The sequence below is a fragment of the Helobdella robusta genome (assembly GCF_000326865.2).
Source record: "Helobdella robusta unplaced genomic scaffold HELROscaffold_68, whole genome shotgun sequence".
Lineage (NCBI taxonomy): Eukaryota > Metazoa > Annelida > Clitellata > Rhynchobdellida > Glossiphoniidae > Helobdella > Helobdella robusta.
Window position 1 is genome coordinate 767,511 of NW_008705387.1, and position 25,307 is coordinate 792,817.

General features: G+C 31.5%; 2 protein-coding genes across 2 annotated transcripts in view; both read right to left on the reverse strand.

The window, feature by feature from the left end:
• Nucleotides 1-3,577, reverse strand: part of HELRODRAFT_103632 (hypothetical protein) — a gene marked incomplete at its 5' end in the record, with an annotated part of 10,931 nt that extends 7,354 nt beyond the window's left edge. Inside the window, 3 exons of the mRNA XM_009030451.1 lie at nucleotides 605-710; nucleotides 1,153-1,239; nucleotides 3,473-3,577. Of these exons, the coding sequence (XP_009028699.1) occupies nucleotides 605-710; nucleotides 1,153-1,239; nucleotides 3,473-3,574 (295 nt within the window). The remainder of the gene's footprint in view (nucleotides 1-604; nucleotides 711-1,152; nucleotides 1,240-3,472) is intronic.
• Nucleotides 3,578-9,792: 6,215 nt separating this feature from the next.
• HELRODRAFT_89197 (hypothetical protein) lies at nucleotides 9,793-24,491 on the reverse strand (the record flags this gene model as incomplete). Its single annotated transcript, XM_009030397.1, has 9 exons — nucleotides 9,793-10,055; nucleotides 10,180-10,243; nucleotides 10,585-10,895; nucleotides 11,163-11,234; nucleotides 21,815-21,980; nucleotides 22,273-22,411; nucleotides 23,480-23,538; nucleotides 23,741-23,870; nucleotides 24,370-24,491. 9 exons carry the CDS (start codon nucleotides 24,489-24,491, stop codon nucleotides 9,793-9,795), a joined length of 1,326 nt encoding a protein of 441 aa, XP_009028645.1.
• Nucleotides 24,492-25,307: the final 816 nt, after the last annotated feature.

The following is a 25,307-nucleotide window of genomic DNA, read 5'->3' on the forward strand; positions in this document are numbered from 1 at the left end:
CTATTCAGAACAGAGCTGCAAAGGTGATTGTTAGAGGCAGAAAATACGATCATGTGACGCCAATTCTGAATAGCCTCCATTGGCTAACAGTGAAGAAACGAATTTTTTACAAAATATGCGTCATTATGTACAAGGCCATAAACGGACAACTCCCAGAATACCTGGCTGATAGATTCATAAAGAAGCCGCTGTCTTCGACTGGCAGACGCATGCGATCAGATGACGTCAATTTGTTGATTGTACCAACTACGCAGCTGCAGACATCGTCTAGAGACATTGCAGTGTCGGGACCAATCGTCTGGAATAGTCTGCCAATGTCGATGAGAATGTCAAAGATGAACATTGTTGATTTCAAAAAGAATTTGAAAACTTATCTATTTGCGATGAACGATTGTAATTGATTGTATCATATCGTCTATTGATAGGATGTACATTATTTCACTGTTCGTTTATTATTTTTCTTTTTTCGATAGCGCTTGTGGGAGATATTTATTTTAATAGGCGCTTTATAAGTGTTTGATAATAATTGATAATATATATATATATATATATATATATATATATATATATATATATATATATATATATAAATCAGCATTTAAACTTATAAAATAAGTTGCCTTCAGTCTTCTCTCGTGAGCAGAATGTATGTCTTCGTCCACTTGACCTTCATGAACCGGGAAGACACCCTCCTCCCACTCCTCTTTTATCTGCACGTTAGTCATCCATCAGTAATTGTTTCTAATTAATCAAAATTATAAAAAAGAAACAAAAAAATTATTTAAATATTATTGAAACTTAAACTCAGTGAATCAGGGCGATTGTTTATATTTTAATCCCGTCTACATATGATTTAGTTCTTCAAAACATTTTACCAAACTTAACCTATCGAATAAACCTATGATATTCTACACTGGTGTTTTACTATCATCTTCTTTTCATTATAAACATTACAAGAAAAAAGAGCAGCATTGAAGTCACACATTCATCATAAGTGCGCAGAAGATCTCATACATTATGATGAGTTCGGGCAATTGGCGAGAGTAGAAAGATAGAATATAGTGATAAAAACCAAGTTACCAATTATATGTATAGTGCTATAGTTCAATTCCTGTGTGTAACTCGATTGAAAAGTGGAAAATAAATAAATACCTTTTTAAGTCCGTTTTCTATGGATTCGCTATCATCCTTCGATATCAAACCAGCTTCAAACTGTCCTCTAGCGTAAGCTATGCTGCACTTTAATTGAAACGGCGGTGATAGAACAATGCATTTAAAAATGTGAATGTCAAGCAATTTATTTTTTAGGTGAAACATAAAAAATGTTATTAATGAACCCAGAAAAAATTTTAAATTTAGTTTATTCCAGAAGCTATTTTTTAAATATTATATATAAAGCTTTTTTCAAACTTCTTCATGAAACGTTTTTTTCAATTGTCATCATTATCATTAAATTCTTTTCATCTTTTTAGTGGCATTGCAAAGAATTTTAGCCGGCGGGGGCATACAGATTTAAAAATGATTTTTTGTGTGACATTTTATGTTAATTTGATATAATACAAAAAACTTTGTAGGAAAGCATATATATTACGCTTTCAACACGCTTTATGCGAGGAGAGCGCCGATGAGAACCAATTATATTTGGCACTATATAAATACAAAATTTGATTTGATTTGATATATATATATATATATATATATAAATATATTTGATTTATCTAATTGATATATATATATATATATATAACAAATATATATATATATATAACATATATACGCATAGTCTTTCAGTAACTTGTCTCTAACTTAAACACTATAACACTAATAGTCTTTTTCTGATAAACCAATCTGGTTATCGTCAGTTCCATTCAACTGAGACGGTTTTATTGCATGTTTGTTCTAATTTGTATTTCTCCCCAGATGATCAGAATGTGTCGTTGCTTGCTCTTTTAGATGTGATCTCTGCCTTTGATTGTGTCGATCACTCATTGCTTTTACGCAAGCTTCAATATTCATTTGGAATATATGGTGTTGTTCTTCAATGGTTGAGTCATATCTTTCTGTTCGTACGCAACAGGTTCTTTCCAGATATAACCTGACACACGTTGAAACTGTGTCACATGGTGTTCCATAGAAGTCGATTCTCGGCTCCCTCCTGTTTGTGTTGTACACTGCACATATTTTCAAAATCATTGACAGATATAACTTTAAACCTCACGGTTTTGCTGGTGATAATAAGATCATTGCTAGTGCCCCCTTTGTCGTTTTGATGATCTTGTCCGTAGACTCAGATCATGTTTTTCAAAAATTATTTAACGGATGATGTCAAATAGGCTTAAATTGAATCAATCAAAAATTCAGTTTATACCGATTGGCACTAGGGAGCAATTAGAAAAAATGAACATTGAGTCCATCAGACTTGGAAATTCTGGCATTGAATTTTGCACATTTGCACACAACCTGGGTTTTGTTTTTGATAACATGTATTTTAACTTTCACAATAGGGCAGTTTCAAAAGAATGCTTGAAACAATTGCGTAGACTTAGGCTCATCAAACGATCTTGTTCATTCCATTATCTACTCAAAAATAGACTATTGCAATAGTCAATATTAAGACCTGTCTGGTGTAAATATGGCTAGACTGCAGCCAGTTCAAAATTGGACTGCAAGGTTGGTTTTAGGTGGCCTTAAATACCACCACGTCAAGCCATTTTTTTGCTCTTTTTTTGTTAGAGAGTTATTTTCAAGACATGTTTAACGGTTTTTAAATGTATCAATATAAATATTTAACCGACAGAATCATTCCTAGAACAATGCCACTGTTGAATCAAACATTTCCATTGACAATTCAGGTTTACTGTTTGTACTTGACATAAACTTAGCTCTTTGTCGAAGAAATTTTTCCGTAATGGGTTCTGTTGTCTGGAATGGATGATACGACCTTTAGTTTGGATGGAAGGAGAAGATACATTACATTGACGCTAGACTAATTTTTCATCTCGTTTTTAATAATACAGTTAAACAAAACGTCATATCATTTTATTTTTTGAATTATTATTGAAATTATTATTTTTGAAATTATGTAGCTCGTTAGATACAACGGTGTGGTGCGTAATCTTTGGTTTATCATATTTTCTGTGGTCAGATTACAATATAAAAGTTATGAGACCGGGTCTTCAGAAAAAAAATTATTTGAAGTTAAAATGATAAACTTTCAGTTATCATCATTGTCAAGTTTAATTTTTTCTTTTTATTAAAAAATTGGACCTATGTTTACAGTTGGGTCATCTTGTATACCTTACCTAATTACCAAACTGAGTTAAATGTGTGACATAAACACACAAATAACAATTCAGTTGCTAAAAATAAATCTGAAAGTAAAATAGTTATGTGGAAAAATAATTTATATAGAAATGACACATATAATTACAAAATAAATCACAAAAAATAATTTCACAATTTCATAACTGACCATTATATCTTCTTCGTATAATCTTTTATCTAAATGAAACGAAGAGTTGAAAGTTTTCATCAAGTGATGATTGCTAGCTCTCTCAAATCTTCCGCTCCACATTTTAAAAATATTTGGTATCTCTTAATACTTATTAAGAAACAGAGACAACATCTGTGACTTGAAAACATAAACAAGATAAAAAACACTAATTTTAAATATGAATGACCTATGATCGTAACTGTAACATTTAAAATACCTCTTACATACTTCTCACGGTCTCACTTTCTATATTTTCATCTCCAAAGTTCGCGCTTACGAAGTAGTATTACGTAAGGTATACTTATACCAGTTACATTTGTCGCATATATACACATACTTCTTTGCTTAGTTATTTCATTTATTTACCATTATTTTTAATTTATGAGTATTTTTCATTTGCTTTGTTTTATTTTAGATTTTTTATTTATTTCACATTTCTTATCGAAGCCAGCAAAATTTTGAAAAAACTTCGACAAAGCTTTGACATTTTCAAAAAGAACATAAAAACTTATTATTTTTTAAAGCTATTCACTTTCTTTTCCTTTTTAATGTTCCTCCTTTTAAATTTATTGGTTTTCAAATTATGGTCTTTTACCAATAACATATATATATATATTATTAGATTATTTATATATAAAGCGCCCTTTATTGTTCTCAAAGGCGCTAACAATGTAAAAGTTGATAAAATGCGCTAATGCAAAAGTTGATTAAATGTTTCACTTCAATCAAATCATATCATGAAAAGTTTGTCTGAAAAGATGGTTCTTTAGCTTTCTTCGAAATTCAGTAATTGACAACCCACGATTTTGCAAGTCAACCGGCAAACTGTTCTAAATCTTCGGTCCCAGCGAAATCTCTGCAACCAACAGCAAGCTGAGTTTGTCGAATTGTTAACAAATCTAAATCGTTTGACCGTAACTTCTGACACTGTAACGGTGCATTTTTTGGAACAATTCGATCCATTAAATATTTCGGCGCTAATCCATTAATGCTTTTATACACCAGTAGGGCAATTTTGAAGACAATTCTTTGTTGAACGGGCAACCAATGAAGATTGAAGAGAATAGGAGTAACATGATCAAAATATGAATCACCAGTTAACAACTTGGCAGCCCGATTTTGAATATATATATATATATATATATATATATATATATATATATATATATCTTTGTCAAGACGTTGTCATTGTAAAGAATATTATAATATATATATATTGTATATATATATATATATATATATATATATATATATATTTACAATATTCTATAAATTCTACCGAATGTTTGGCGTTAATATGTTTGTAGTTCGTTTTTTCGATTTTTCTCACTAAAGTTTTTTGGTGAACGTTTAGTTTATTAAAATTCAAAATAAACTTATTTTTCGAATTCATGCTGCAAATAAGGCCATATTTCCATTCCGAATGAATCATCATCAGTGCTCCTTGCTGTATATATAGGGAAATATTGACTTTGTCAAGATGAACTTTGACGTTGTAAAGAATATTGTAATATATATATATTGTAATATTGTAATATATATATATATATATATATATATATATATATATATATATATATATATATATATATATGCAATAATTTAAATTTCTAGTAATTTTAAATTTTAAGTTTTTTTATTACATTTCTCAATATTTCGAATATATATATATATATATATATATATATATATATATATGTATATATATTTGTATATATATATATATATGTGTGTGTGTGTGTGTTATATTATAGATATATATTTATATATATAATATATATAACAGCACGGCAGAAATGTAATCTTCGAAGGCATTTGTACAAATAGGTTTAAACGAACATTAACGTTCAGCTTTTAAAATTTGTACAAATAGGTTTAAACTAACATTAACGTTCAGCTTTTAGCACTACTACATAATACCCATGTTGGTTTCAATATGGAGGCAAATGTATGAACAAGTGACGTCATAATGTTCGAACATTCTTTCAAATTCAGGCTGTGCATTATTTCTTCATATAAAACTTCAACGACAAGCACTAGTCTTTATTTACACCATCTAGTGAAACATTAATAACGCAAAACAATATTTCCAACTTTGTAGGTAAATATATTTGACTGAAACATAAATGAAGTATTAATCATGATTACTTGACACGCATTGACAAGTTCAATCTACCATTAAAATTTGTAAATAAAAATCGAAAATCATTTTTGTACCAATTAATCACAAAGGAACTAAAATGAATGCGTGTGCACACGTGTTTGTTTTTATGAAGGTGAGTTTGAAATGTACGAACAGTTAAAATTAGCAACGGTTTTATCGAAATAAATAAAAAAGGGAATAAGTTGAGATCTAATTATTTTCACATATTGTGAAAAATAAACAGAAAAAACCAAACTACCGGTCAACTTGGTTAAAGGCAGAGTTTCGAATTCTTATACTCAGAAATAAGTTTGTTATATTCAGTGCCGAAGTCGGGAGAGAATTATCCGATTCCTCAAAAAATCCGATTCCCGACTCCGATTCTAGTCCCTCAGGTAAATCCGACTCTGGGTAAAAATTTTCGATTCACGAATTCCAGAAAATTTTTTCAACTTTTGCATCATAATTTTATCTTATTTTCACTACTGATAGTTTAAAAAAACCTTAAAATCACTCAACGTAATTGTTTTTCTCAATAAAATTACCTCATTTTTATGTTTTACAACATACAGGGAAAAAATTATGTGATTTTATTTATATTATTAGCATTATTTTCAGTATTAAAGATGATTACTTATCGCTACATATATTTATCCTCTAAAAAACACTATCTTGAAAAAAGAATTTTAGAAAAAATTATAATTTTAGAAAATAAATAACATTTTCCGTAGTTATTTTTTTATATTATTATTTTTAATTTATTTTAATATATTATTATTTTAAAAAAATATAATTTTAAAAAATAAATATAACATTTTCCGATTTAGACACTCTGGTTATACCTTAGCGTTACATCTTAAAAACACTGCCTTGTGATAAAACAAAAGCTTCTTAAAAAAATTTTAAAATACGTTAATGTAACATTTTATTGTTATTACTATCCTCTATATTTGAGTTTAAGAAGTCATTATATAACTACGATACGTGCTGATTACAAACATTATTGTTTAAGCTGCATCGCAAATATACAAAGTTATCAGCTCAGACATCTTCTAACTAGGCAGGTGCACTTTGCCGGAAGTAAGAGAAGTGTTGACGTCACACATTCATTATATTTTAAATAGCGCATCTTCCAACAGGACGTGAACACCGATTGCGGATTATTTAACAACGACGCAAAAGCTTTCCGATCTAAGTAATTACTGTAGTTCAATTCCTATACTAAAATTATGGAATGTCGAATTGCACGAGTACCGAAAAAAAATTTCAATCGAAAATTTGACTTAATTTTGAATGTTTACCAGTTTGATTTGTTTCTGTAGCTACCTACATAGTTTTTGTTTGAGTTATTCAGTACGCAAACGACGAAAAACCAAAACAAGCAAACACGTATATACATATAATACTTGGGAAAAAATACGCGAAACGAAATTATGAGAAACAAAACTTCTCCAGAGATAAATTATATTACCAAGAGATAGGAACGATGTTACGTCGTTGAAACCAGCGATTTTTCGTAAATCGATTACTTTGAAATTATGAAATAAAAAAAAGAATTCTTGAATGGAGATTAAAAAACAAATACAAACATGGCATCAATCTTTAATGAGCGGTCGTAAAAACACGACTTACCACATGAAACGCTCGTAGCGACGTTCAGACCTGTTCAAAGTCAGATAAGAGCTAAACGAAAGTCAGACACAAACTGAATATGCCCATCCGTATTAAACGTTCATTAACACGTGCTACATTCCATTTATATATACAAATTATACATATTATATTCATTAAGAAAATTCATAGTAAAATGATGACTATCCTGTGAACAGGCAAATCTAATGAAGGAAGAAAGTTAATATATTAATATTATGTTATTCTAAACAAGCACTTTATCAGAGCTTGACTAAATATGCGTAGATGTGAATATAACTCAATTTCTCGATAAATAACCATTTTATGAATGTGATTTCGCTGAAACATTATTTAACGCTTAAAATGAGAGCCCATTGAACGTGACATCAAATAAAATGGAAATTCGTCTGAATCAAAAGTTAGCGAGTCATAATTTTTAAAAACTAAAAATATATCTTTAAGGAGATTTACCTAAAATTTATCGTGAACAACAATAATGAAAAGTTATTAAGCTGGAAATCACAAGTTAGATGCCTGCAGTGCATATAAACATTCACCTAACCACTAAAACAAAATAAACCTCACCATTTTGACACTAACAAACGAACACAACGGCGATATTACCAACAAGAGCAACAACAACAACGAATAAAAATCATTTCATAAAGACAGTCCAAATGGAAGGGTGTGTATGGATGTATGGCTCGTGGAACATTGAAAAAGTTCTACATTAACAACAAAGTTCATCCACAAGCTGGCAATTACATTACAGCGACATAAAAATTGTAGCAAATAAATAAATTATAACCAAACATGTCATTTTTGAACCACTATATTGTTATCAGTATAATAAACATGTGAAAATACACACACACACACACACACACACACACACACACACACACACACACACACACACACACACACACACACACATTTATGTACGGTGTTGACGTAGTAGTACGTGAGTATATAGGGATGAGAAATGAGAATTTGCAGACCAACAGTGTCACACACACACACAAACACATAATGCAAATATATATAAACTACCATCATAGCTCTGAATTTGACGAATTAAAAAGCCTTTTAAATAAATGAAGATTAAAAACATGCGCGCTAAACATTCACCTGACCAAAAAATGAACCCGTCATTTTTCCAGATATTTGTGAATGCGTGCACGCTGCCCCAGCTGAAGAGGTGGCCGCTTCATATTTTCATTCATTTCGTATTTTGGAGATTGTTCAACTACAACTCCCTCAGATGAAGTCAGAGTGACATAACAACGGCGTACAATGTTTAACACATTTTAGTTTCAATTGATTCAACAGTTTCAACGAAGGAATGGATTTTGTACTGGAAAATTTTTGAAATCTTAAAAACTTATAATTTAGTTTTCTTACAATGATTGTGTGTGCACAAGTGAAGAACAAGAAGAAATGTTAATGCTGGACAGGATGCAGCGTGCGATCGGTCGGCTGAATTATTCATTTCATATAGGTAGATGAATTGCGAGCAGTTAACAACAAGATGAACCTATACAGATACAACGCAGATATATATTTTGTCTCTGTAAAACAAATGTATACAAATTAATAAAACGTTTATTTCCAACGATCCATCGTTTCAAATTAACAATATGTGCCAACCTGATCAACAGCCAGCCTGCACCATCGAGATGGCAAGCCATGAATGCTCGTCAATTAAACGACGCATTCGAAACTTTGATCCTCCTACGTCTGCAAGCTCAGACGCAGATGAGGAAATAACAAAAGCTGTTACAAATGCTACGAAAAGGTTTAAGAATTCGACTAACTTCATCGAATTCAAACACGCACATAAATGCACATATTTACATATCTTCATTTCCCAACCCTTTACACATTCATACTATATATATATAAACGAAATATACATATAAATACACACACACACACACACACACACACACACACACACACACACACACATATTTGTACATACACGTGTGGTGCCTGTGTTGACGCGTATTTGTAAGCATGAGGATGTGTAAGAACTTTATAACTAATTAACATCAGAACGCTTATTAATGGCGTTGTACTTAAAATTGGAACATCAACAGGGTGACGTTGATGGTGTTGGTGGATGTGATGTGATGGAGATGTTGACGGTGGATGTGATGTGATGGAGATGTTGACGATGAAGTAGTGTGACGTCGATGCTGATGATGTGACGAAGATGTAGTCCATGACGACGATGATGCAATCAGAGGTTTTGATAGTGATGAAAATGTCTAAGTGATATCGTCGATAGACATGATGTTTAACGTTGCACAGTTAGTTAAAGGTAGGACGTTGATTCATTTCCTCCTGTTGTGAGACGCAGATGGTTCGGCAGCCGCCTCCAGTGTGCTTGAGATCTCTGAAACAAACATGTAAAGTGGCGATCATATGTGTATGACGATGTTGTTGTCGGTACCTCAGGTACACTCGTGTGTAATATGCATAATATACACAATCGAGCAACAGGCGACGCCTTCAACCACTACACTACACCGCCCAGTCTAACAGAGATGACAAAATGAACAAAATGTGACAAAATATAAGATGGCGCGATGTTCGTTCGCATCATGTCATTTATAAAGTTAACCGAACTCATATTAAGTAATGAAAAAAAAAACGAATAGCAAGTTAGCGAACCAGATGAGGCATGGTTTTGCATAGAGGGAGCGTTGTTGTTGTTTTGTTGTTGTAAGCTATTGTGTCGAACTGGAGAGGAATATTCGACAACTTCTCTGTATATTAGTTCTGCATATTTTGTTTGTTTGTAAATGTTTGCATACCATTTGTTTTACTCTTAACCCATCAATCTTTAGTGAAATAAAGTAGATTAAGAACACAAATGAAAGCAATGTGAAAAGTGTGAACAAACGTTTCCATTGTGCTACAGTATGTTCACGATCATCTACTGAATGATCGTATTGAGCAGGAGGGGGCTGGGAAATTATAATTAAAACAATTATGAAAATTTATTCGCCTAACAAAATAACATTAAAATAAAGTTGAAAAGTGAAACTAGCTTAGATGAAATGAGATATAAAATGAGGATAAGAAAAAATAGAATAAAAGAATGAGAACATTTTTCACGATTATTTGAAACGAAAGATAAATTATATTGATATATGAAAATGTGAAAGTTGATTGAAGATGAAATAAACTTGAGACTATCAAGATTAAAAAATGAAAAATAACAGCAAATATAGCAGAAAATTATCTCAGTTCAAAACTATTTGCAAAAATTTTTTCCAAGAATTTAAAAAATTAAATTTGAACATACTCCGTTGACTTCACTTTCGTCAAACCAGACATTTATGTAAGCATGCATGAGAGCATCATCAACGCTTATTCTTCTTTCAGGATCAATGACCAGCATCTTTTGCAACAGATCTCTTGCCATGCCTGCCTTCAAACCACTGTGCTCCGTGCTGTCAGGAGGAAAGTATACGTCTGGAAAGAGCTTATCGAAGGTGTATCCATTGTATCTTGGTCGGTTCTCCACGTAGTTCCTCACGGTAGGTTGCAGTCTCTGCATGAAGTCAGCCGAGGGCGTGCCTAGCTGCTCTATAATCTTGTTCCATTGGTCAATGTCTTCAACGCAAGACAATTGTCAACATTTGAAAGAGTTGAATGATATCATTGAGAAACATCCAAGATTGGCCAAAATATTTTTGTGTTGGCGAATGATTCATTAGATACCATTTTAATAATTAAACATTATAGTCAAGGAAATTATCAACACAGATTTAAGCTAAAAGTAATTAATCAATTAACATAGAGCTAATAAATTATTATAATCCAACATCTGAAGAAAAGCATCAATCACGCAACATGCCAACTGATGATGTTAAAGGATACGATCTGTTCCTGGAAACATGACAGCTCCTCGAATCATCTCGCCCATGATGCAACCAACTGACCATATGTCCACTGGTGTCATCAATAAATTATTGGTAATTATAAATTCTTTATCACATGAAAATATCATTTGACCATTTTTATAACATTATAACAAAGCATTTAATGTTTTTAAATTCTATTACATGAAATTTCTACATTTTCCTACACTGCACTTAAATGTAACTTAATTACATCTTTTTCATTCACCCATAACTGGGACATTTAGCTTTCGTTATCATAAGAAAAGAGTAATTTTTGAAAAGGTTCTCTTTTTAACATATTTTAAATATAAGATTTTTAAAATTCCACACCACTTAAAAATCTTTTTTAACTGTTTCAATCACAAATCCATTCAATCGTTTTAAGTTAAATAATTTAAAAGATTTTTAATAAGAAACACGTCCCATAATCTTTGAAATTCGGTAGATTCGGTATTGGCTAGCAGATTTAAACGACGATCAAATCAAAAAACCTGCTGTCAACACAGAGACAAAACAAGATCGATGATTGATCTTTTTAAACTTTTGTCATTGGTATTATTTTTACGGGACAAGAAAAAACAAGATTACATTTTCAGATTTTTATATATTTCTTATGTGATATAACCTTTTTAGTTATTTGCAACAATGAAATGAGCGAATTTGTAATCAAAAACGAACATCCATGAACAAATGGATTGAAATGTATTGAAATGGAAAAATAATGCTCGCACGGAAACGATACGTCGGAGAGCCAGCTGGTATCGCTGGGAAGACCGGTACTACTGGGGCAAAACGCCAGAAAAAGCTGCCAACGTTCCCAAATCGTCTTTTTCAGATATTCCTTCAGACGAGTTGTGGAAAGCACACATCATCGCAAGGATTTTCCTCTTGAAAACTCCTCTTGAAAACTGTGCAGTATTTATATTGACAGACATTGTTGGTATTTTCTTTCGTTTTAATAAACGTGTTTCCGTTTAACTTCTCTAAAACATGGCAAGTATGTCAGCAGAAGTAGAGCGAGAGAGTTTTTTTCGCTCGGCCGTGTTTTCCGACCCTTAGACAATTCATTATAGAGAGGCAAGTCCCGATCAAAAACGGGACTGCCTAGGCTGGCGGCGACAATTGTTAGTGTACAAAAAAAGAAGTTTCCACTGCCCAACAAAAGTACACCAAATCATTTAGACATACTTAAAGAGCTGTACACCGACAAAAAAAATATGAAACTACAAACCTAAAAATCTGTGATACATTAAAAAATGCAAGTCATCACTTATTAAAATAATAAGATAAAACTTAAAGCTTTTAAAACATTCACAAACATTCTTTGTTAAACCAATCCAATAAATTATAGAAAATGTAAAGCGAGGGCAAAAAAATAACAAGGAAAGAAAAAAAGTGAAGTTGGATAAATTTTGCAAACAATATAAATACTAAAACATCTTTTACAACGATGAAGAAAATGGTAAATTGATGAATAACAAAAATAAATAACGAAAATAGATATAACCACCTGATGCACAATTATTTGATCCAGACAAGACAACAAAATTGCAACGTTTTAGCAGATAAATCATTCTAAAAACGTGTCTTCAAAAAATCGATTAAATAAAAATTTCTTAAAATTTAAAACTAATGAAGAAAAAATTAATTTAAATTTTAAAACAAATAATCAAGTAAGTTATAATAATCTTTATCACTTTTGATGAAATATCATACAAAATATTAAATGTTAATACAAAATGTTAAACAAGATTTAAAGAGTTGAGAAGCTCCAAATACAAATAGAACCAAAACCAGTACTGTGATGACCCCAGGGTGTAAAGGTAGCCTCTTTGTGCTAAAACGCCGTTAAACGCCAAAGAAAGAAATAAAAATCATACAAAATAAAGAAAGAAATTCGACTCCTGGACCAAATCAGATAACATTACTATTGTCTTTCATAAACAAACTATTTGAAATTCTTCTTCCTCTTCTGCAGTTTTACGGCGCTTCAGCTCTGATAGGCTATCTTTAAGCCTTTGGTTTCTGTTGATTCAATTTATTTTTTCTTTTCTTTTTTCTTTTCTTTTTTTCTTTTGCAAATCACTTTTGAACAGCGGAGAAATTAGATGTTGTTAAAAATGTTTATTTCTTTGATAAATGATATTAGGTTTTTTATATTTTCATCTTTAAAAATTGAGTGGATATTTTCTGGTATTTGATGTTTATTTCTGGATTCATTGTATGTTTGACATTCTATTAATATGTGTTGAATTGTTAGTTTTGCATCACAGTTCTTACAAAGTTGAGGGCTTGTTTTGTTTAGAATCCATGAATGGGTTAATTTGAAATGGCCAATTTTTAGTCTGTTTACGATGTTTAAAACATTTCAACTTAGCTCGTTGATTTTGATGTTTTTGGGTTTATTTAATTCTGGCATTACTATTTTGAGGAAATTATTTATCTTGTTCCATTCCTTTTGCCATTTATCAGATACAAGGTTGTTTTTCATCACTCTTATGTCATGATACGGTATTCGAATGATTGACTTTGAAATTGGAACTTGACAACTTTATATGGACTCACTGTAAAATAACAGACATCTATCGTCGGGCATAAATAAACCGTATCAACAAAAATCCGCACCTGAAATTAAACGGCCGATGTCACTAACACACACGTGCATTGCAAATTATTTGAAAAAATCCTCAATTACAGACTACCTTGATATTTACAAATAAGCAACATAATATCCAATGCACAAACAGGTGTATTAAAACGCAGATGAACTATGGAAAATATACAATTTTTTTAGAAACGTATATAAGACATTCATTAGAAAACAAACATGTCTTAGTCATGTTTTTTTATTCATTCTTTTGATACATTATTTACATCTTGTAGTATTTTCACTCATTTCGTAATTATTAATTTAATTTTGTTTCTCTTCTTTCTCGTCATATGTATGTATATATTCATGCATATATATATATATATATATATATATATATATATATATATATATATATGTTGGTAATAGACCATAATTTTTACAATATACTATAAATTCTACCGAATGTTTGGCGTTAATATGTTTGTAGTTCGTTTTTTCGATTTTTCTCACTAAAGTTTTTTGGTGAACATTTAGTTTATTAAAATTCAAAATAAACTTACTTTTCGAATTCATGCTGCAAATAAGGCCATATTTCGATTCCAAATGAATCATCATCAGTGCTCCTTGCTGCATATATAAGAAAATATTGACTTTGTCAAGATGAACTCTGACGTTGTAAAAATTAACTTTGGTGTTGTAAAATTGAACTTTGATGCGAATTAGATGTCAGGTTTCATTATTGGCTGGTCATCTTCTTTGGTCTCCATTTCTTCATCGATGGCATCATACTCTTCTTTGTCACTATTTACAATGGTAGTTTTTATTACTACTTTGTTTTCGTTGTTGGTTAAGCGCCGGGTTGGAAGTGAGGTTGTCATTTTTTGTTGTATATTTATTTTTGGTTTATTGATGTCAATTAGGACTGCTTCTGCAATTTTAAGATGCGTGTAGTTACTGTTCTGGTAAATTACTTTGGTGTTGCTGTCGAGGATTTCACGGCTAATTGTGATTGAGTGTGTTGAGTCCAAATGAGATTTGATAGCACCAATCTGTTTATGCATCGTAAGCCTTCTAGTCAGTGAGGTAGTAGATAACGACATCATCTTGTATTACAGAAATCACATGTCAACTGCATACAAGGTAGATGAAGCTATTCTTAAACATATCATCAGTAAAAATGTCACACCAACCAACCCAAATAGTAAAGTTAAACTCCAAATTTATTACAACAATAAAAAGACGTCTCACCTAATACTGAAAAACAACTGCAGTCCTAGAGATCATCGTGAAAAAAAGGAGACTAAAGTAGGTGACCAGCCAATAAAGAAATCTGCCACCTAATTTCCATCTAAGTTCATTTTGACAAAGTCAACATTTCCCTATATAAACATCAACCGCACTGATGATGATTCATTCGGAATCTAAATATGACCTTATTTGCAACATGAATCCGGAAAATAAGTTGAGTTTGAATTTTAATAAACTAAAAAAACTTTAGTTAGTTAAAAAATCGAAAAAACGAACTACAAACATGTTAACGCCAAACATTCGGTAAATTTAATAGAATATTGTATAAATATATATATATATATATACACCTATATATATACACACATATATATACATATAGTTGTATGTGTGTATGCATACATATGTTTTTTATGTGAAACATTTTAATTTTTTCTAATATTTATGTCTTACATCTATTATTTTAATTTTATCAAACAAAGCCTTACAGTTACGACTGAATATATGCAATTTTGGCATTTAACAATGTTTGTTTAGTTAATATGTGCAATCTTTATTCCTCTATGTCGTATTGAATGCAAAAATATTTAAATATTTTATTTAATGCCCAGAAAAGCATTAAAAATTATAAATTTTCAAAACATTTTAGATAAAAAAAGCCTTTCACATAAACTTAAGATTTTATCAATGTTTAAAATTAATGATCTCAAATGTAGTTATTTTATTTATAAAATTATAAATAATCTTCTAAAAACATCAGATGGTCACCAATATGAACCATTTTAAATATTATGTTAAGGCTAGAACATCAAGATCTAATGTGAAAATAAATTAAAAAACTCTGATGTTAAAAACCAATAAATTATCTTAAATGCTGTTGTTTTATTTTTCGATTTCTTAATAGTGATATAAGACCATCAGACAATTACCTACATGATTCATTTAAATATGAAATCAAGGCAAGACCACTGAGTTCCAATTTTGAAAAAAATTAAAAGAATCTATTGTTAAAACCAAACTACTCAATAGAAATATATGTTTTTATGGGGTATATAAATGGAACAGGCTACCAAATTTTATAAGAACTTGTACTGTTTATCGACCATTTAAATATAAATTAAAAAATTTTCTTTTATGTTTATCATAATTAATTTTATTTAGTATACAACATTGTTTTATTGTTTTTTCTTGTTTATACACATTTCTTTTATATTTATTTTAACTACAGAGTTGTCCTTCATAATAATTTACAATTTTTTTTCTCACTTGTTTTTAGTGTTTTCATTTTTTGGAGAACTAAAACGTTTCGCTTTGTTAAAAATAATGTTATTATTTTATTTATCTCATTTTCGTATATATAAACTCTGCTTTAAAACACTCGAATATGATTTTAATTTATTGTTTGCATAATTATTTTTATTTTTCATTAAAAAGTAAATTGTTCGTCTTACTTCGAAAAGTTTAACGTTTACATTTTCAATTTTATATTATTAGTCCTTTTTTTGTAAAAACATTAATTTGATTTAAAATATCGGTTTTCATAACATTAGAGATTAACATTATTATAAGCATTATTTGTGATACATATTATTTAGGATTTTATTTTCTTTTTTGGAGTCCTTTTTCGTATCCGTTTTTTGCGTTTCATGAAAGACACTTGTAAAAAAATTAATATATTATGAGCAATTATTTTTTCATTATTACTTTTTTCCTTAATTTAAGAAGAATATTATCTTATATACCTTAATTTTTAATATATTATATTGTTTTATAATTATTATTTCTGTTTTCATTACCTTATATATTTATTTCATACTTCCATTTCATCATTACCATTGTATAACCATTTATATTGCCTTATACAACGGCACCAACACACTGTGTCGCCAATCCTCAGGTATACCTTCATCATCAAACATACTGTTAGCAATTCTCATCATAACTTCAATTCCTATCACCCCACTCGCTTTTATATGTTCTGCCGCCACTTCCGAAACCCCTGTCGCCTTACCTAGTTTCATTTCTCTAACTGCTTTCTCTACTTTCTCCATCGTCACCTTCTCTATAGGTCCGTGTGTGACCGCGGATTCCACATCTCCATCCCACTCATTCTCTTCATTCATCAACCTTTCCATATGAGCTTTCCACACCTGAGCTTTTTTCTCTTCATCTATGCACAACTTGCCAGATCCATCCCAAACACATCCATTCCCTATAACATCTTTCCTATCCCTCATTGACTGCTTTGCTACTTTGAACATTTTCCTCGAACTCACATCAAATTCCATTTCCTTCATTAACCTATCTGATGCTTTCGTCATTGCAGTTGCCACTGCCTGTTTTGCAACCTTCTTAGCCTTCCTATACTCAGACTCCGCTTCCTCCGTCATGTCCCTTCTCCATACCCTAAACCTCTCCTTCTTCCAAAACCCTTCTTATATCTTCATCCCACCACCACGTCTCACCATGCCTACACTTTCCTTTCGTCCATCCACATACTTTATCTGCCGTAGCCAACACACAGTCCCTGTATCTCTCCCAAACATCTCCATCCTTACCACTCTCCCAATTTTCAGCCACCTTCACTTCAAATGCCTTCCTCACCTCTGCATCCTGCAACTTCCATGTCTTTCTCTTTGCCACAAACTTATCCTTCTTCCTCCTCCCCATTTCTTTTGATGTCACATCCATCACAACCATACTATGCTGCAACATACCAGGTATCGAAATGGGTGCATAAGAGATGTAGTGGTGTGAGGGGAGCACTGAAAAAGGTGGAAGGCACGTTTAAATGTAAGAAATGTGTTCATGGTGTGATTAATAGGACGGACGCAAGGACGGGGTTGAATGGTGGTATTGAAAGAATGGAAAGCAGGGTTTACTTAGGGGATAAGCAGCGATGGTATATGGTGGTGAAACTTGGGTGTTGAGGAGAGAGGAGGAAAGTGTACTGCAGAGGGCTGAAAGAGCTATGGTGAGGATGATGTGTGGGGTTAAAGTGAAGGATAAGAGGAGTAGTACAGAGCTGATGTCAATGATGGGACTGAATGAAGACATTGTGACATTGATAAGGAGATCGAGATTGCGATGGTATGGACATGTGTTGAGAAGGGATGAAAGGGTCGGGATTAGGCGAGCGTTGGAGTTCGAGGTTGAAAGAGTGGTAGGAAGGGGTCGTCCGCAATTGGGATGGAGAGAGCAGGTGGAGAAGGACAGGGTGAAAGTGGGGTTGCGTGATACTGAGGCGAGTGACAGATGTGGATGGCGTCGAGGGGTATTTCGGTTTCATCATAGGTAGCCAAACGGCAACCCCCGATCTCGGGGAAAATGTCGTCTAAACGTGTGTTGTTGTTTGTTGTATGTAAACTATACATAAATATATACTGATGGCTCAAAAAGTAACAATTCAACAACAGCAGCAGCAATATCAATCGCATTAATAATAACATGGATACAAGTCATATAGGCATAGAATAAAACTAACAAGCAGACAAAGCAGCTACTTGGCCCACCCATACTCAATTTTCACTATACAACTACCACACAACATAACAATGTTAAACAATTTGATGATTCCTATTAGGATGGAATTATTTTGTTAATGATGTTTTGGTCTTGAAACAAAATTCAAATGTCATTTGGTAAGTTGATGTTTTCTTCTTAGCTAGTCATATTTGTTACATTTCAGTAGAATATTTTGCTCAATCACAGCTTAAGAGTTTTTAATTCATCTAAAATCAAAATCCGAACTGTCAGCTGATGAGATGGTTGATCCGCCAGAATTCAGGTCGACCGATAGCCGTTTCCACCAGTTTGAGAGTATTTCCGAAGCAGATTTAAAGTCAATCATTTTGTCTTGTTCAAGTAAAACATGCTGCCTCGACCTTATTCCAACAAGTCTCCTGGTAGAATTTGGAACTTCTACCATTTTTATCTAACCTGGTCAATAAAAGTTTGCAAACATCAACATTTCAGCAGTTAATCCGTTGTTGAAGAGACCTGGTCTAGCGAGAAACGTTGTGGCCAATTACAGACCCATTTCGAACCTTACCTTCGTATCCAAAACAATTGAAAGAATTGTCGCTCACCAGCTCCTCGCTTACCTAAACAAAAACTCACTACTTCCAAAAGTTCAATCAGGTTTTCGTCGAGCACATTCAACTGAGACAGCGATCTTGAAGGAGGTTTCGGATGTCTGTGACGCCGTTGATGCTGGTAACATATCATTGCTGGCACATCACACATCACTTCTCGATGTAAGTGCTGCTTTCGACACAGTCGACCACCAGATTGTATTGAAGCGTCTTTCTACTTCATTTGGTATTGGTGGAGATGCTCTCAGGTGGTTCCAGTCCTACCTAACAGACAGGTCTCAAGTTGTCGGCGTTGATGGTTGTGGTCTGGGCACGGCTTTTTCAGAATTGATCCGCGGTGTACCACAAGGTTCAGTACTTGGTCCTTTGCTATACATCATGTACACTGCAGATATCGTCCACGTCGTCGAATCAGCTGGTCTTGGTTGTCACCTATATGCTGATGATATTCAACTTTACGGATTTGGACTACCTGACTCATCACTTCAAGTCTCCTCTGCCGTGTCGAATGCAGTGGACTTGGTTGGTCACTGGATGTCATCTAACATGCTCAAACTCAACGTCAAGAAAACTCAATATTAAATGACAAAAAAATCCAGTAACGAATCTCGGAGTCATACTGGATCCTCATCTTTCATTTGAAAAGCATCAACTCCACAGAATAAGATCCATCAAAAGTTTTTTGACAGTTGAGTCAACAGAAGCACTCGTTTTTAGTTTTATCTGTAAAAGAATTGACTACTGCAATGTGATTATGTTTGGTGTCAACTCATCCCTTCGTGATGATTTGCAGTCTTTTCTGAGTGCTGCGGCGAGACTTGTTGCTGGCTTTTCGAAATTCGATTCAAATTCATCATACATCAGAGATGATTTACACTGGCTCCGCATGCCAGAAAGAATCGTTTTCAAATTAGCTCTTAGTCAGAGATTGTCTTGCGGGTGACGCTCCAACTTATCTGAGGGAACAACTACAGTTAGTTTCAGAAATGGCAAATCGGAGTCGACTGAGATCCTGCGATAATGGTGATCTTATGCTTCCTAGATTCAATTCGTCTCGTTTTGAGAAGAGAAGATTTTCTGTTTCGTCTGCAAATATCTGGGACTCACTACCTGTAAATTTGAAAAAATTCAACAATATGAGCTGACATGTTTTCAAGAAACGTTTGAAACATCATTTGTTTTGACATTCGCGAGTGAAGCTAGCGCTTCTGAAGTTATTCAATAGGGGCGCTCCACAAATCCTTAAATACAGATACAGAATTTGTGAAACGTCACATCACAAAAAAATGGCGGACACATTGGAATGAATATAACAACTACAGAATAAAAATAGGACACACAAATTTAACAAACTCGTAGATACTCAATAAAAAGTCATATCCAAACTGTTACGAATATCCAAATGGTGAAATCAAAATATTCTAATGAAATGTAACAAATATGACTAGCTAAGAAGAAAACATAAACTTTCCAAACGACACTTGAATTTTATTTCAAGACCAAAACACCACTAACAAAATAATTCCATCCGTTATAGTAATAGGAATCATCAACAACGTTTAGGACATAAATACATATGAGAATAAAATTAAATCAACAACATTAACAACATGAACATCAATAAAGACGATAATAACAATCAAAAAACACAAAACAACAACAACATCTGTAAATTAGAAGACATACAACTGAACGCTTACTGAACGCTTACAGTTAGTGAAAGTTTTTGAGTTGAAGTTGATGATGAGTGTGTTGACGTTTATTTTATTATTAGTATTTATTATTTATTTTATTTTACTTTTCATGTTTAAACATTTTTCTTTCTCCGTTCATTTATTTATTTATTTACTTATTTGTTTAATTTTATACTACTGCCTTGCATGCTGTAACAGTTTCCTAACGGCGGGAAGATAGCCGATAACCGTGCTAAAACGCTATAAAACAATCAAACAAAAATCCTTTTGGTTTGTTTGCCGATATTTTGAAATCATTCGATGAGCGTGAATCAATGATGATGCAGAATTTTTCTCATTGAGAGATTTGCCGTTCGGGCGCTTTTTCCGTGGAGCAACGACGATGAAGTCATCTGTTCCATTTTAACGTTAGTTCTAGCGATTTTTTTACATCTAGAAATCAAATTTTTTGCAAAAATTTACGGAAATTCGCTAGGGTGTAGTTGGCTGTATTTCTGAACCATCAGCATATTACTACACACATACATCCTCTAACTAAAGAAACACGATCTTGAAAAAATCTTTAGAATAAACAAATTTTCAAATCCTTAACACTTTTCGGAGCTTAATGAAAAATATCAGACTATGACTCGGCCCATCAAAAAATTCTGACTCTTGTTTGGAAGTCAAAAAAATTGACAACAATGAGTTCAGAGAAGGAAAACGTAGGTAAAAAGAGACCAAGTAAAAATGACGAACAGTTTCTAAGAACGTTTATTCACGATGTGGCGTATATTGAGATTTACCCACAGAATGTATTTCCGCTAGTCGTGAATAATCACATAGCTATGAAATATTCAAGGTCTGGATATTTTTTGATAAAAATCTCAGACTCTAACACTTTAATTAGAATACGTCAAAAAACCTCTAAAAATGTTTAATCTCTGTTAGAAAAATGATTAATTTCTATTTTATTTCTATTTGCAATTAAAACAGCATAATTAATGATCATTGAACCGACCATTATCTGTGTAGCCCATGCCCAGAATGACCTCAGGAGCCCTGTAGTACCTGGTGACCACGTACGGAGTCATCATAAAACTCGTACCAGCTGTTCGTGCCAGGCCAAAATCTAGGATCTTCAACGTACAATCACTCTTGACTACTATGTTGGACGGCTTTAAATCCTAAAATTAAAAAACTTCCACATAATGTTTAATGGCTTGACACATATGATGAAAAATTTTAGACCAGCAATATCCACAAATTTATGTATTACATTTCATATAAAAGAAAAGTTTGGAGACTGCTTCAGGTAGAGTAGAAAATGATACAATGAATGAACTTATCAGCATGAGAAACATAAACAGATAAAAATTTTTATTCAACAAATTTTGCTTTGAACTTTTCAAAACATGAAAGTTGTTAAGAAAAAAACAGAAATTATTAAGCTGATGAAGAGAAGTTTGAAAGGCCTACCCTGTGTATGATTCCAGCAGAGTGGAGATGTTTTATGCCACAAAGCATTTGGTAGAGAAGATATGACATACGCTCGTGGTCAAGATCCATTTGGATCACTTGGCATAAGTTGGCATCCATCAGTTCCATTACGAGATATCTAACAACAGAACAGTCATTAGATTCATTCATTATCAAACACGCAACTGGCAATGTTTAGCTTCCTCAAAATGTATCTGGTAAATTAGCACAGATACATCTAAAGTCATCTACTTATTGTAAAATAACCATTTTATCACCTAGGCACCTAGTAACATAATGAACAGTGCAGCATTTATAAGAAAATATTTTTAATAGAAGTAATCAAGTGTCAGTAGAAAAAATATAACATACAAGTTTTAAAAAAAATGCACACATTTCAGAGAGAATGTACAGTACATGTTATATATATATATATATATATATATATATATATATATATATATATATATATATATATATATATATATATATATATATATATATTGTATTAAGACTGTCAGAAAAGCAACTATTAATGAAAATCACTGCATGTTCTGTGTTAGTTAACTTACAATTTAACTTTTCGATTTTTATAACGGTTGATCATAAATCATTTTCAAATTTCTTTAGTTCAAAAGCAAAATTTTTGTTTATTTTATGCATGATAGAACAGAAAATCTTTTTTCGGTTTTCCTATACCATCTTCGGTGTTTGAATTAATATGTTGTGTTTGTGCCCAGATGCTCAAATATATATACTGTGCCTCTACTTTGTTGATTCCTTGTTTGTTTAAAGTGAATACTTAGTTATATATATATATATATATATATATATATATATATATATATATATATATATATATAGTCTGATGTGATGCAAAAAAACAAGATGAATGAAATATGAAAATCATGAAATCTCAAACTGAAATTTCCCTTTACCATTCTTTCCACTTTAAGCTTTAATTGAAGCAGCGAAAGTAACATTGACACTTGACATTACACGTCAACATTTCATACAGAAAACTTTTAAAATTGTTGTCAATCAAGTGATGATGCAAATACTTCTCTGTCGATACATTAAGCTCAAGTTACTAAAATTCCATACATAAAATTGATTTATATGATTTTTCCATTTAAATAGATAAACCAACAACAAAAAAATAGAAATAAAAAAATTAGAACAGAGGATGTCTGAATTAACAGCTTACACATCTTGGAATTCTTCAAACGACTTTTGAGGAGTAAAAGCATTCAATAGGCCGATGATCTGATCAATAATCAAATAAATTTAATAAGTCTATGAAATAGTCAATAAATTTCGTAATTCGATGATCTCTGGTCATTAATCAAATAAAATTTAAATGACAACTTTGCATTAGAAAAATTTAACATCAAAATAATTAACTAGTGACAAAAAAAAAAAACAGGTGAATCTTTTACAAAATATAATTAAAAAAGTTACAAAATACATTTTTGTGGTTGACAAGTTTCATGAGGACAAACTCCCTGTATGCTCGTTTGGCATGGGTCACATTTTGAAATGGACGACTTAACTTTTTTATTGCAACATTTTCTGATGTGACTGTATCAAAAGCAGCACTGTAAGCAACAATAATCATTTGATGAAACAATTATTTTCAATAGAATTATAAACACAATCAAAAACAATTGAGTTTAATTGAAAGAAAAAATTCTTCATCTAATTATCGAAAAAGAAAATAAGTGATATGATCAACTGAAGAAAATTACATATAGAAAAAACAAAAATGTGAATAAAATTCTTAAAGGTTCAATAAAACTGAAACTGTGTGTTAAACTGAAAATAGAATAACATAAAGGATTTCAATACTCTCTTATGAAATAGTTAATCACAAAGCAAAAAAAAAACAAATGATTTAGACAGTTGACAACACTTTAAATCATATGGTTCTCTCAACCCAGAAAAAAAACTGGACTCATGTATTGACTCTAGTGTTGACCCAAGTATTATGTATTAACCCAAATTTGAAAAGATTGGTATAAAGGGTTCAATAAGATTCAAACCATTTCAACAACTTTTGAGTGTATGAACAGACAAAAAAATGTATAATGCACATACCATACTATTCCTTGTGCCCCAGACCCAATGGGTTTTATATTCTGGTATCTTTTAAGAATTGTAAATGATGAATCTCCAACTTCAACAGTGTAGAATTGTGATGAAGAATTCGAGTTAGACATTTCAATCAAGCTAAATATTTTGGAAACAAATATTTATAAACAATGAATTTTACATTATTAAAAATTAGTCTGAAATGTTCAAACAAAAGCAGTCTGTAAAAACAAATTTTAACCTCAAACATTTAACATTTATATAGATCATAATATTTCTATGATTTTTTTCCATTTTTTAAATAATTTGATGATAATTATAGGTTATGTTAAAGTTTTATCATAGAAAACCACTAAGCAATTTAGCAATAAAACACAGACAAACTGTGGATAGTTTGATTGATTTGATGTCTGCATATACTTATGGCCTCATGTAACTATTTATTGCATTTATATAACTTTATTTATAAATAATTTGTTAGTTTAATCAAATTTACTTTGACAAGCTGATAAATTTAATATACAATAGAAAAATGAATAAAACCCATTTCTCAATTTACTCTATTACTACTATCACTTATATGGATGACTTTCTATTTTCATTGAGAAAATCATAATTTGATTTAAATTAAACTTAAAAAAGGCAAAGCCAACAGAATAACACTACTTATTATGTCATTACAATGTATATGTACAACAACAAGAGACCAAACTACACAACATTGTAGTTTTTTATTATTTATATTTAGTCCAGTCTCAGTTTCAACATGTATAGAACATAGATTCAGTGATTTTTAATAAAATAAATTTAATACTTAGGTCTAAATACTCTTTCTTAGACTTAGTTAACTCCATTCAAATTTTTTAATTTTTACTTAACATTGATTTATAATACAATAAAATGATAATGTTAAAATTAAAAAAGAATATCCCAATATATTAATA